Here is a 13,521-nt window from a genome sequence, read left to right as displayed (position 1 = left end):
AGACAACTCTAGTTGTCTCGAGAGAGGAGACAGACACGGAAAGAGAGCGAAGGGGAGTAAACGATACAGTAGGTGGTTAAGAGATCAGGAGAAAAGGGTTGAGTAGGGAGTTAAGGAGTTCTCGCATGAGGGAAGGAAGTGTTCGTTTAAAACATAAATACCTCACCAAGAAGGAGACGCTGGAGTAAAAAATTTTCAGGACATGAGAAAGTCATGTGTAACCTGGAAGAGCAGTGTTTAGCAGAGAGCAGATAATACTTGAGCCCTGAAGTGAAAATATGTCTCAACTTACAGAAAGTAGATGGGGCAAAATGAACAAGAAGAGAAGGGCAAGACGAGACCAGGGAGTTGATGGGGCTGAAATCTTCGAGGGTCTTTGTGGTTATTGCGATGCCTTTGAGCTCTGAAGATGAGACATGAAATGAGACATGAAACCTTGAGGGGTTGGAATGTGCTCATATAGTGTGTCAGAGACTGCGATTGGCACAGGATAGGGCAGAGTTTAGGGCTGTTGTACATAGGGTCGCTATGAGTCGTGGACGACTCAATGGCGCATAACAACAAGAAGTCCAGAAAGAGTCTGAACAACTGTAATTATTACATGATAATTTTATAATGGCCATAATTTCCACAATTTCTTATATTAATGAGGCGGCCAGAAAGACTCTGATTGCTGTTGAGTTGGAACAGACTCATAGCTAACCTGCCTGTGGGTTTCTGCAACTGTAAATCACACAGTGGGAGATTGTCCATCTTTCTCTCCTGGAATTCTTGATGTATACAAACCAAACCAGGGAGGAATGACCTTTGGGTTTGTAACACTGCTCTCAACAGAGTATGCCACCAGCACTCCCTCCAAAAAGACTAGAAAGTCATCATGTTTCTTTTTTGTAATCCTCTGGTAACCTTGGGAAGCTCTGGTGGCAAGATGCTGCACCGCAATCCTGAAGGCATGCATTTTGAGGCCACCAGCTGTTCTGTTGGAAAAGGATGGTCAGTTTCTTCCCATGCGATTAACTGCCTCTGAAAACCCGCTGGACGGTCAGTTCCGACTGGACAGTACACAACAACAACAACAACATTGTAACCTTATTTTCTTAGGTTTAATGTGTCGCCTTAAAGACATGGAACACTAAAGGAACTAATATTCCGGAACACAAAAGCTCATCTTTAGCAAGGCTGTTTTCTTGAGTCTGTGTGATGACCAAAGTATTGAGCATGGCTACAGTTCTGGGCCCAAGACCTCCACAGAAGCAGGCAGGGCCTGTGATTATAAAAGTGAAAGAAGAGAAGGAAAAATGCCTTCCTAACCTGGAGTTATTCCGCCAGCGCTTCAGACAGTTTGGGTACCATGACACGCCTGGCCCCCGGGAGGCACTCAGCCAACTCCGGGTGCTCTGCTGTGAGTGGCTGAGGCCCGAGCTGCACACCAAGGAGCAGATCCTGGAGCTGCTGGTGCTGGAGCAGTTCCTGACCATCCTGCCCGAGGAGCTCCAGGCCTGGGTGCGGGAGCACTGCCCTGAGAGTGCTGAAGAGGCTGTTACACTATTGGAAGAGCTGGAGCAAGAGCTGGATGAACCAAGACAAGAGGTGAGAAGAGAGAAACCTCCTTTTCTTTAAGGAACTTGAGAGCATAGAATTCCAGGCAAGAGCAAGGAGCTATCCATACATTAAACACAGCTGAATGGAAGTTTTCAACTGAATTAGACCATGCTTTCCTGTCTTTTTCTTCTAAGCAACCATTTTCACCTTTGAAATATAAGGATAGATATTTTTCCTACAATCGCTCCTAAGATTGCCACTCTAGTTCTTAAAGTGAACTCTTCACAAACCCCACCATTTCTAATTGTCTCTAGGTCTCAGCTGTTCCAGATGAACAGAAAGAGCTGGAGGAGAAAGAGTCATCTTCAGGAACCGCGAAAGAGCCCTTGTGCCGCATGCAGCCACAACCTATGGAGACCACGCACAAATACGAATCTTGGGAGCCTCTCCATATCCACGAGGTTGATGAGGTGCCGGATTTCACCCATCGAAGAAAGATCCAAGGTAGGTGCCTTCTACCAGCCCCCTCCTTGTGCCCTGGGCCTGTTGGCTGAAAAACAGAATGGTCTCTGATCACTGGTTGTGAGGTGATCATCTAGATTGACTTGACTAGTGTGCTTAGCGAGGCAGAAATAGTTGCCTTTTCCTGCTTCAGTGCATGTGTCACAATCAGAGTTCTGGTATAGAAACAGATGCCACACTCTTAAGCATACAATTGAAATATGTTTAGTGAAGGGACTGTTTACAGAAATGTGGGCAGATAAAATGGTTAGGGATGGTGCTGCACCCACAAAGTAGTGAAAACTGGTTATTATCTTACCCAGACCAGAGGAGAGCTGTCACCATTGGAGAGGGATTGCTTGGTAGAAGCTGTGACTAGGCCCTGCAGTCAGGTTGGGAGAAAGCAGAGTAAATAAATACCACCTCCACCCTCTATTTCACCCCCCAGATCTACTAGAGCTTTCATTGGCAGACCCAAATTGAAAGCTCTAAAACAAAAACAGTGTAGGCTTTAGGGTCAGCCTCCTGCAGGTGAGCAAGGCAGGAAATGGACCTGGAGGGGCAAATGGAAAGTAAGCAGGAAGTCTGCCTACCATTATGGAAAAAGGCGGGACTCTTTCAGAAGTTAGGATTTACTAAGACAAATATATTCCCCAGTGGGAGTTCTGGTGACTTAATGAGTAAGGGGTTACCCTGCTGGGTTAGTAGTTCAAATCTACTAGCTGTTCTTCAGGAGAAAGGTGAACAGTCTCCTGTGGATTTACAGCCTCTGAAAACCCACTGGAGGTTGAGCTTTGAGTCAGTTCCAACTCAACAGCAATGAGTTTGAGTTTCCCATTCTTCAAAAGAGCCCTGCAGGTGCGCTGCTAACTTAAACGTTGGTAGTTTGAATCCAGGTCCAATTCAGCAGGTGCAGTATGAGAAAGACAGCCTCTGCCGTAAAGATTTACAGCCTGAGAAACCCCATGGGGGTTACTATAACGCGTGCTCAGCTCGATGTCTGTGGGTTCAATTTTAGTTGTGTCCTCCTCAGCTCAAATCTCAACCAAATCTCACAGAATAGTCTCAGAAACCATAAACAATCATTCTTTTAGTTACTTTGTACTAGTTGCCAGTCTGAAATTTCTTCAATTACCTAAAAGTTTCAAACTAGGACTAGACCACTCTTTAAGGAACCATGGTAGTGCAGTGGTTAATAAATCCAGCTGCTAACCAGAAGGCCAGCAGTGAGGGGAAAGGCGTGACAGTGTATTTCCATAAAGGTTGAAAGCCTCAGAAACATTATGGATGGTTCTACTCTGTGCTAGAGACGGCACACAACATCTCATAGGATCACTGAGTCAGAAATGACTCCATGAGAGTCAGTAGGCTGCCCTGTGTGTGTATTGTGTGATTTCACAAAGTCTGTGGCTCTCACAAATTGTTTTCTTCTGCATTTGCGTTGTTGTCAAGGCCTTTCTGAACCTTGCCCCATCCTGCACTGTCATCAAGCTCAATCAAGGTGAAACCTAGAATTGTAGCCACTGGATCAACCATTTCATGGAGGGTCTTCCTGTCTTTCGCTGACTCTGCCTTTCCCAGCATGATGGCTTTTTTCCCCCCAAAGCCTTGCACCTCCTGACATGCTAAAAGTGTGTGAGACAAAATTTCTCCATCCTTTCCTCTAAAGAGCACTCCAGTTGTACTTCATCCAAGGCAGACTTGTTTGTTCTTTGGCAGTCCATGGGCTAGTCAATACCCTTCTCCAATATAATTCAAAGACATCAATTCTTCTTGAGCCCTTTCTTATTCATTCTCCAATTTTGAGGTACATAGAAAGTAACTGAAGATACTATGGCTTGGGTCGGGTGCACTATGATATTTAAACTGACATCCTTGCATTTTAGATTTAGAGAAATCCTTGACACACATTTTCCAGTGTAGCACATCTCTTGATTTCTTGACTGCTGCTACTATAGGTGCTGATTGAGGATCCACGTAAAAGGAAATCATTAACAACTTAAGTCTTTTCTCTGTCTATCATGACTTGCCTATTGGCACAAAATTGGAATCTTTGAAGTCTTTTTTGTGATGCTTGAGCTGTAACTCAGACACCTAGACTGCATCTCTTTATTTCATCATGTGTTTAGCATAAAAAGGATCAACCAGTCCACTTCCCTAAATACCAACAAAACTGTAGAAAAGATCAAACATTTCATCACCCAGAGCCTCACATCTCACTAATAGTTGACCTCCCAGTGGTGATGATTTGGGTATTGGTATTGTCATATCACTCAACAAACAGGTGCAACACTGGAAGCACTTGCTCCTTTAGGCCCACAGATCCATATTTATGCCTGTTCAAAAGAAAGCTGATCAAACATGAATGATTGAACAGTGTCATCAGTATCATATTCTAGCAAAATTTTGCTGAAGATAATACAGGAAAATTGCAGCTTTACATCTGCAGGGAGCTGCCAGAGCTGAAACCAAATGCAGAAGTCGCAGTGCCTGGATTATGAACTAGATCTGTTCCTGTTCCTTAAAATCTTTTTAAGTGTTAACTTGTGAGTCAGAACAGGTCATATGGTTCTTACTTAGTCATCTTTTAGTGTAAGAAAAGGCTCAGAGATATTTCAGTGATTTAAAGTCTGTACATGGAGCAAATGAAGGTGATTATGAAGGAGAATTTGCTTCAAGTAGGGGATGGTTCAGTCATTTCAAAGTGAAGGCAAGTTTATAAAACTTTAAAGGGAGGGGAGCTCTGGTGGCCTAGTGGTAAGGAGCTGCAACTACAATCCCAGAGGCGCATGGTTCGAATCCACCAGATGCTCTGCCGGGGAAGGAGGGGCAATCTCCTCCTGTACCAGTCAGATCTGATTTGATGGTGCACGCACACAAAAATAATAAAATTTAAAAAAATTTTTAAAAAAAAGTTAAAAAAAAACTTTAAAGGGCAAGTGAAGAGTTCATCACCTGAGGACTGCCTATAAACCATCTCTCAAGTCACATGGATCTTGGCTCAAAACAGAGAATACTAGAAGGATGTTTGCCAGTGTTTTGAGTACAAAAAGGCATTTGCCCATGTTGATTATTTCACATGGTCATAATATTGAGAAGAATGGGAATTACAGAACACCTCATTGTACTCAGACAGAACCTATATCAATATCAAGCAGGAGTCACCCAAACAAAACGAGACGCTGAATGGTTTAAAACTGAAAAAGAAATATGGCAGCATGGTATCCTTTCACTTTATTCATACTGTATGCTGGACAGATAAGGGAAGCTGAATTGCGTTAAGAAGAACCTGGCATCAGTAATGGAAATTAATTGTTCTAGTTGGATGCTAGCAAGTCAGAACTGAGTATTAGCTGACCCCCCAATGGGTTTTCTTTTTTTTAATTTATTTTGTGTGTGTGTGTGTGTGTGTGTGTGTACCCTCAAATCAGATCTGACTGGTACAGGAGGAGATTGCCCCTCCTTCCCCGGCAGAGCATCTGGTGGATTCGAACCGTGCACCTCTGGGATTGTAGTTGCAGCTTCTTGCCACTAGGCCACCAGAGCTCCCCCCCCAATGGGTTTTCAGAGGCTGTGAATCGCTGTGGCTCATCTTCCTTCTTTGGAGCAGCTGATAGATTCGAACCACATGTCTTTGGGTTGTCAGTGAAGATCCTTATCACTAAGCCAACAGAGCTCCCTGGAGATTCATTACAGTCAGTAATGTACAGGTGACACACCTTAGAAGAAAAGTACAGTGTTAATTGAGGCTTCTATACTCTTGGAGGTATAACAGCTCCCTGAGAGAGCCCATCTTTCAAAATTCATTTCCCTAACTCTAAGTTTTTCATTAAAGTGGATAAACTAAATGTGATTGCCAGGTGAGATTCCCCACCAAAAAGATAACCTGTGCTTTCCACAAAGATGGTGCCGAAAGCGAAGAAACAAGCCCCTGCCCCTCCCAAAACGGAAACCAAAGCAAAGGCATTAAAGTCAAGAAGACAGTCCTGAAGGGCATCCACAGCCAAAAAAAAGGGAAGATCTGCACATCACCCACCTAAGACGCTGAGCCTCCAAAGGCAGCCCAAGTACCCCCGGAAGAGTGCCCCCAGGAGAAACAAGCTTGACCACTATGCCATCATCAAATTTCCCCTGACCATTGAGTCAGCCATGAAGAAGATAGAAGATAACAACACACTTGTGTTCATTGTGAATGTCAAGGCCAACAAGCTGTAAAGAAGCTCTATGACACTGATGTGGCAAAGGTCAACACTTTGATTAGGCCTGATGGAGAGAAGAAGGCCTATGTTTGACTTGCTCCTGACTATGATGCTTTGGATGTTGCCAACAAAATTGGGGTCATCTAAACTGAGTTCAGCTGGCTAATTCTAAATACAAATTTTTCTCACCAAGAAAAAAAAAAGATATACTGTTTAAATCTGAGTTCAGTTCTCCAGTTAAAACTGACTTTACAACTAAAAGATGAGCTATTCAAGACCTATGCAATGTTAAGTCAAATAATGAGAATTAAGGCTTCATGGGGTTGAGTGTTTTCATTCATAAATGAAAACTTGGCGCTGGCTCAAGGATGATTAAAATGGACTGAATGTTCATTTTCATTACTTTTATATTACATTTCTCTGAGAGCTTGTTTTTGGGGAAGGCATTTTCCACTCAGCCTCTTGGCCCCTAAGAAAGATAATCCTTAACTTTGAGTTTTTATGAGTCATTTTTATTTCTTTATTTTTGCTTAAGCATGATCCATGTGTTTTCCTGCTATTCCAGCATGCTTGCTTTTTCTTATGCCCTGTCTATAATATGAAGCTCTTTCTTGATCTCTCTATATGAAGATCTTTTTCTGGGGTGAAAAGAGATGGTTATCGTGTCTCCTGGCAGAAGAGTCTCTTTGAAAATCCAGTATTGTAAATTGAATCTGACAATGATTTCTCTTTATCAGTTGGGATATTGTGACTTCTCATAGAGCTGTATTTTAATCACTGGAATTCATTAGTCTCAACTGATGATCCTATAACACATCTTTCCTCAGAACAGCAAACTGACATGTCCTATTTCTTGTTTCAGATTATAAATCAAACACCCAGAAAAAGAAAACAACATATAAGCAACCAAGTTCTGAAGAAGTCTCTCGTACATTTCAAGGGGATGCTGTTACCAAGAGAATGGATGATAAATATGAGGCTCGATTAGAAAAGCCGCAGGCAAACCTTGACAGGGAAAAAGGAACAAAATCTCCTACCCAAGACATAGGACCCAAGAAAGGCAGAGAATTGATTCCTGTAAATCTCGCCAAAAGAGAGAAACGTTACATATGTGCAGAGTGTGGAAAAGCCTTTAGTAATAGCTCCAATCTTACTAAGCACCGGAGAACACACACTGGCGAGAAACCTTATGTGTGCACTAAATGTGGGAGAGCCTTCAGCCACAGTTCAAACCTTACCCTTCACTATAGAACACACATGGTGGAGCGACCCTATGACTGTGGCGAGTGTGGAAAAGCCTTCAGTCAGAGCTCGGATCTCCTGAAACACCAGCGAAGTCACACTGGAGAGGCGCCGTATCAGTGTAAAGATTGTGGGAAATCTTTCAGTGGCAAAGCGAGCCTCATTCGCCATTACCGGACACACACTGGAGAGAAGCCTTATCAGTGTGATGAGTGTGGGAAGAGATTTAGTCAGCACGCCGGTCTCAGTTCCCATCAGAGACTCCACACTGGAGAGAAGCCATATAAATGTGAAGAATGTGGCAGAGCCTTCAACCACAGCTCCAATTTTAATAAGCACCATAGAATCCATACTGGGGAAAAGCCCTATTGGTGTACTAACTGTGGAGAAACCTTCTGTAGTAAGTCAAATCTTGCCAAGCATCAGAGAGTCCACACTGGAGAGGGAGAAGTACTATAACTGGCATCATAAACACCCTTTAAATATGAACAGAAGAAGGCTCAGGAGAAATCTAGTAATTGAAATACAAACTATGGTGGTGGAATTTGCTTCCACTTGGCAACAAAGAGTGCATGAATTTTAGCCTCTGCAGATTCCTCACTTGCCATTTCTCTCACATACCTCAGGCCCTAATAAACCACACTAGCATTGCCTCTTTTAAAGCAGAAAAGTATTTTTGTTAATTGGCAAGAACAGCTTGTAAATATCAATAGTAGGGGTTAAAACTCTAGTTCATTGCCTTCAAGTTGGAACCAACTCACAGCGAACCCTCCTGTGGGTTTATGAAGTTGTAAATCATGAGGGAGGAGTCAATGACAGACCAGAAGACGCGTGGCCTTTGAGTTAGCAGTGCGACTGGACTGTGCCACCAGAGCTCCCGAAAGGTTGCAAAAGGTAGGAGAAAACTGTTTATATGGAGATTCCCTGGAAAAAAGGTAAAACTTTGGAAGTTGGCATCAGCAGATATAACCAGAGAGAAGGTAACCTCTGTGATGAATTCCTATTTTCTAGATCCTGTGGCCAGTCTGTCACCTTTATTGCCTTAGATGCCTTGATAGCGAAGAACATATTTCCACTGAATATCCACATCAAGGGAACCTACATAGGTCTTTGCGAGATAGTTTCTGAGATGTTGACCACATCTCTTCCAAAAGCTATTTTCTGTGCAGTTGGTTCCTAGTTATCAGTCCATTCTGTCATTTCGTTGATGGCAAACTTGCTGTCACTTTTGATGAGTTAATCCATTATTTTGGCTTTTTGATTGGGCTGTCCTTCTGTCTGTCATCCAGAAACTTAATGTTTAGTGGCTTAGCAGGTCCCCAGGAAACACCATGTGCACCATTGCCTCCAGTATTTTCAGCTGCTATTTACATGCGTAGCTGGAGCATACCCTCCACTTCAACCAGAGTCGTATCCACATCAGTCCCTGGAGATCATGCCAGACTTTTCCACCATGGTCAGACATCCATGTTCTTAGTCCTAGAGGCCTCCCCCTTTTCCATAGTTAAATTGATGTATGCTGAAGCAGGGGTGTCCCCCAGTACAGTAACTCTTGGTGCACTCCACACACCCCTCCCTGCAGGTGAATGGGCCAGTCAGCAGACCACCCCTTAGGGGGTGAGATTAATAGTGGTGATGTACCACACTAGTTGGCTGGAGAAGGAGGGGCAATCTCCTGTGCCAGTCAGATCCAATTTGACGGTACGCAAGTTGAATGAAACAGCTGGCACTGTAACCCCAAGTGCTTCTGCCACCACTGTCATGGACTTGAGTCATTTTTGGGATCACCCTTCTGACATTGTCAGAGGGTGCTGTCTGTCCCTCCATATTCCTCTAGTGACAGCATTGTGCCAAAAAAATAACTAAAGGATAAACATTTTGACTATTGACGTGTAACATTTTGAGCATGCATATATGGAGTTTTAAAAAAAATTTAGTTACATCAATTTAATCTGATCCCAATTAAATTTATAATACCACAAGACCAATATATATAATGTGTTGATTAATGAACACTATTATACAGAGACAATAATTGGTCCTGGTTTACCTTTTGGAAAATGTAGATTTGAGTTAGAGGTCTTAGTATTCACATGTATTAAGTTGAGTTGGACTGTGTATTATAGATGTGTGTTGGTCCACACTTCTTTTTCTGAGCACATTTTTTCATTACTACATTTCATGTGTGTCTTTGTTATACGTTTTCTCTCTGTGCCAAAGTCTGCAGTATTCTCTTCAAGAAGCTTCCTTCTAAAAATCCACAAATATGTACAATATAATTACCTAAAAATGCTCTTTTCACTCTGCTTCCAGTCTCACTGACTTCGTGAAGTTCTTCCCTGTTCTCTACGTTAGCATGTCTTTTGTCCTGTATAGCCCTCTGTTAACCTAGAAACTGAGTCAGTGGCTCGATATTTATATGGAGGGAGAGTAAGATAGATGTACCTCAAGTGGCTCATGTGGATATAGAGGATGTCAAGTCCATGAGTCACATGTCAGGGCCGATGGTTTCTCCACATCCACATAATTGTAAGAGCTGACAAACTAGGCATGACAGGGTGCTGGCTTGAGCTGCAGATACAAATCCAGAATCAGCAGGTAAGATGGTATATACTGCTGGCTCACAGATTGTGAAGACAAGTCTCAAAAGTGACCAACAAAGAGTTATTTGAGACCACTGGTTCAAGTCTAAAGAATCAGAGGTTATATTGATAAGCCAGATGCAGGATCCAGATGGAGCACAAAAAGTTAGCTTTGCCAGAACACCCATATTGGATGGAAGCCCCACTCACAAAGAAACATCTTCCAGCTTTAAGCATGGAGGATGACTACAGCATAAGTAACAAACCAGAGAATCATGACCCAGTCAAGGTGACACAACTAATCACCATAGTCCACCCCTTGTATGCATCTTAAATCACACATGAACCAAATAGATAATTAGAAAATCATACTGTACCTCACATGATACAGCTAACATAACTGGAAATGTACTTGTCCTAGTTACATATTCTATAAATAAAAATTCTGTCATATATAAATACAAGGAAGAAAGGTCCCTTACCAGTAAAGTCCTCATTTCTGCAGCTTACCATGTGTGAATAGCTAATACTTAGAACTTCCTTCTTCCAACACTCAGTCCATATTCCTTTTCCTTTCAGCAAGTACCTCAGGTGGCTGTGCTTTCTGCCTTGTGGGATGATCCAAACTCATTAGGAAGGGTCTAGACTATTATCAGAATGGGGTTGTAGTTTTTTTATTGGTTTTAGTTACAGGTTACTGCATTATATATTTCATTGTTAGTACTGAGCACCTTAGGGAATCTGTATTCTAGTCATACCCATCTTTACCTTCACCATGTGCTTAACCAGTTTACCCTTATTTGATGATTTAGTGGTAAAGAATTGTGCCACAACTTAATCTACCAGCTGCTTCATGGAAGAAAGATGGACAATCTCCCAGGAGATAGGCTGCCTCTGAAAAATCGCTTTGAGTTAAAAATCAAATAGGAGTTGGTTCCGCCTCAGCAGTACACAACACAAAATCACATCAGCTAGTACTGTAACTCCTAACACTTTCCTTTGTGGTCAAAGATATTACCTTCCAGTGTGAGTTTCAGGGTGTGGGTATTCTCCCCATTGGAACCAAGACCTTTAAGCTCACAGAGTGCAGAATCATAAGAACAGAAACATTTTGTGAGTCATTAAAAGTAAACATGGTGGTACCATTCACATTTCCTCTTCTTGGTTCCTGGTCCTATAAGTCTTGCCTTCTAGGGAAACCACCATACCTTGGATTTGGTTTACAAGCCCCTTCAGCTTGTTGGAGAGTATTACCCTAATCCTACAAGGTATTGGTCCCTAGGTTGCATTGTAATTGTGTCTGCCATTCCATCATTCTGTTAATCCAACTGTGTCACAGTATGGGCCCATTGCTTCATTTCATTTGCTCTGAAGTGAGTCCTTTCATTAGAGGTGATGCAGTGTGGAATGTCATGACAGTAAGGCATTTTGTAAGTCCATGGTTTTGGCATTCAAGGAAGGCAATTATGTATTAAGAACAAAACTGCTCCTTACATGCTGGAAGTGGTGCAGTGTAATTAACCTGTCCATATATTGCTGACAGATCGCTCTAAGGAACTCTGCTCTTTACAGATTGAACACTCAGCAGTGGCTGTAGTCATGTCTTCTTGGGGAATAGCATAATCATGCAGAATCTCCATCCTTGCCACCATGAACATTCTGTCATGAGTTCATTGGACAATGACAAGAGTGGCTGAGGAAGTAAGTTAACTGGTTTCCACAGAATATGTCATTCTAACCACTTACTAAAATCCTCTTCTGCTGAGGTCACCCTTTGGTGAGAGATTCCATGAGAAAAATATTTTTACTGCACAGACACAAAGAGGTCTACCCACATATCCTTCATACTTCCTTGTCACCAATTTTCCAGTTACGTTTTTTTCAAGTATCTGACCATCCATTTGCCAAAGGCTGTGGATCAGTTGTTGTTCTTAGGTGCCATAGAGGTGGCTACAGTCCTAGCAACTAACAGATCAGAACCTTACCATATTATGTTAGTTTGCCATACTGTGGTGGCTTGCATGTTGCTGTGATGCTGGAGATTGTGCCATCACTATTTCATATGCCAGCAGGGCCACTGATGGTGGACAGGTTTAGCAGAGCTTACAGACTTTAAGAAGCAGGACTGGTCATCCACTTCTGAAATGAGAAGGCTTTGAAAACTCTAAGAATAACAGAAGAACATTTTTTAAAACAGTGCCAGAAGATGCACCCCTCAGGTTGGAAGGCACTCAGAAGGCATCTCGGGAAAAGCTACTTCCTCAAGGTAGGGTCTGTCTTAATAACATAGATGGCATAAAGCTTTGACCTACTGAAAGATGAAGAGCAAGATACTGTAGGCACCCAATAATAATTGTACCATGAAATATATAAAGTATGAATCTAGGAAAATTGGAAGTGGTAAAAAAATGGCATTAGTGAGCTGAACGGAACTCTGGTATTGGCCATTTTGGGTGAGACAATCATGACCTGTACCAATATTATACATGAAACATTCAAGAAGATGATGGTGTATTCATTATCAAGAAGAACAAGATCTATCTTGAAGTGCAGTGCTGTGACAGACACCATACACATACATGAAAGATCTGTTAATAACTTATTCAAATATAGTCACCAGCCGCTAACGCCAAAAATTAAGATGAGGATTTCTACCAACTTATACAGTCTCAAATTGATTGCAGTAACTGATGAAGAATACAAAAGTTGGAACAAAAGGAGAACTGGTAGTTAGAAAATAGGACTTTGGGGACAGAAATGAAGCTGGAGAATACATGTAGAATTTTTTTCAATTAATGATTCATTGCAAATACTTTTTAAATCGTGATTATATGCATAGATCTCACCTGATGGGACTACACATCAATAGATTGACATCTGTGGGAAAAGGTGTGGCAGAAGCTCAATACTAGCAGTCAAAACAGAGACAGGGCTGCTGTGTCAAGTGTGTATTGTCCAGAATGGCTTCCCTCACCATCGAATTTAACTTTGACCGCATGAGTGGCAAAAACATAAAAGAGGGTGTGTCAAGTTATCAATAGGGGGTTGGTCCTAAATTGAGCAGACTCAACAATTGAAAGTGGGAATCTTACTACCAGGAAGGAAGAGGAAGCAGAGAGTGCATTACATGTCCTGCCGGGGCCAGATTCTTTTAGCTGTAATACACGGATTTACATAAGACATCAGAGAATAGAGACCAACATGAGATAGAGCTGACTTGGGGTTTCCTCATGGCCACAAAGCTGAGGGCCTTCAGCCAAGCTTGGTAGAGGACTGAGAGTAGACACTATAATTGGCAGGCTAAGAGAACTTCGTAACATTGACTTAAGCAAAGAAGCTGAAGGTCAAAAAAACTGCAAGCATAATTGAGATGCTGTCTGGACTGAGGTGTCCTGTTGCCAGCCTGAATTTTAACCTGTTAACTTCCCTAATAAACATATCTGTGAGTATGGATC

At 42.3% G+C, this 13,521-nt stretch overlaps 1 protein-coding gene across 1 annotated transcript; it reads left to right on the top strand.

Annotated features, from left to right (window-relative positions):
• Positions 1 to 1,203: 1,203 nt before the first annotated feature.
• ZSCAN21 (zinc finger and SCAN domain containing 21) lies at positions 1,204 to 7,943 on the top strand. The gene is made up of 3 exons (XM_006896586.1): positions 1,204 to 1,590; positions 1,857 to 2,046; positions 7,105 to 7,943. The coding sequence occupies exons 1-3, from the start codon at positions 1,219 to 1,221 to the stop codon at positions 7,941 to 7,943; spliced, it is 1,401 nt and encodes a 466-aa protein (XP_006896648.1). The 5' UTR covers positions 1,204 to 1,218.
• Positions 7,944 to 13,521: the final 5,578 nt, after the last annotated feature.

The sequence above is a fragment of the Elephantulus edwardii genome, unplaced genomic scaffold (genome assembly GCF_000299155.1).
Source record: "Elephantulus edwardii isolate Elephantulus edwardi_28Jun2011 unplaced genomic scaffold, EleEdw1.0 scaffold00186, whole genome shotgun sequence".
In the NCBI taxonomy this organism is placed as follows: domain Eukaryota; kingdom Metazoa; phylum Chordata; class Mammalia; order Macroscelidea; family Macroscelididae; genus Elephantulus; species Elephantulus edwardii.
This window is presented reverse-complemented; position numbering and strand designations above follow the sequence as displayed.

Bases quoted from the DNA above. Each gene is read 5' to 3' on its own strand.
- ZSCAN21 (XM_006896586.1), top strand. From the start codon at position 1,219: ATGGCTACAGTTCTGGGCCCAAGACCTCCACAGAAGCAGGCAGGGCCT. The intron at 1,591-1,856 runs GTGAGAAGAGAG...AATTGTCTCTAG, and splicing joins TGGATGAACCAAGACAAGAG to GTCTCAGCTGTTCCAGATGA. The intron at 2,047-7,104 runs GTAGGTGCCTTC...TTCTTGTTTCAG, and splicing joins CCATCGAAGAAAGATCCAAG to ATTATAAATCAAACACCCAG.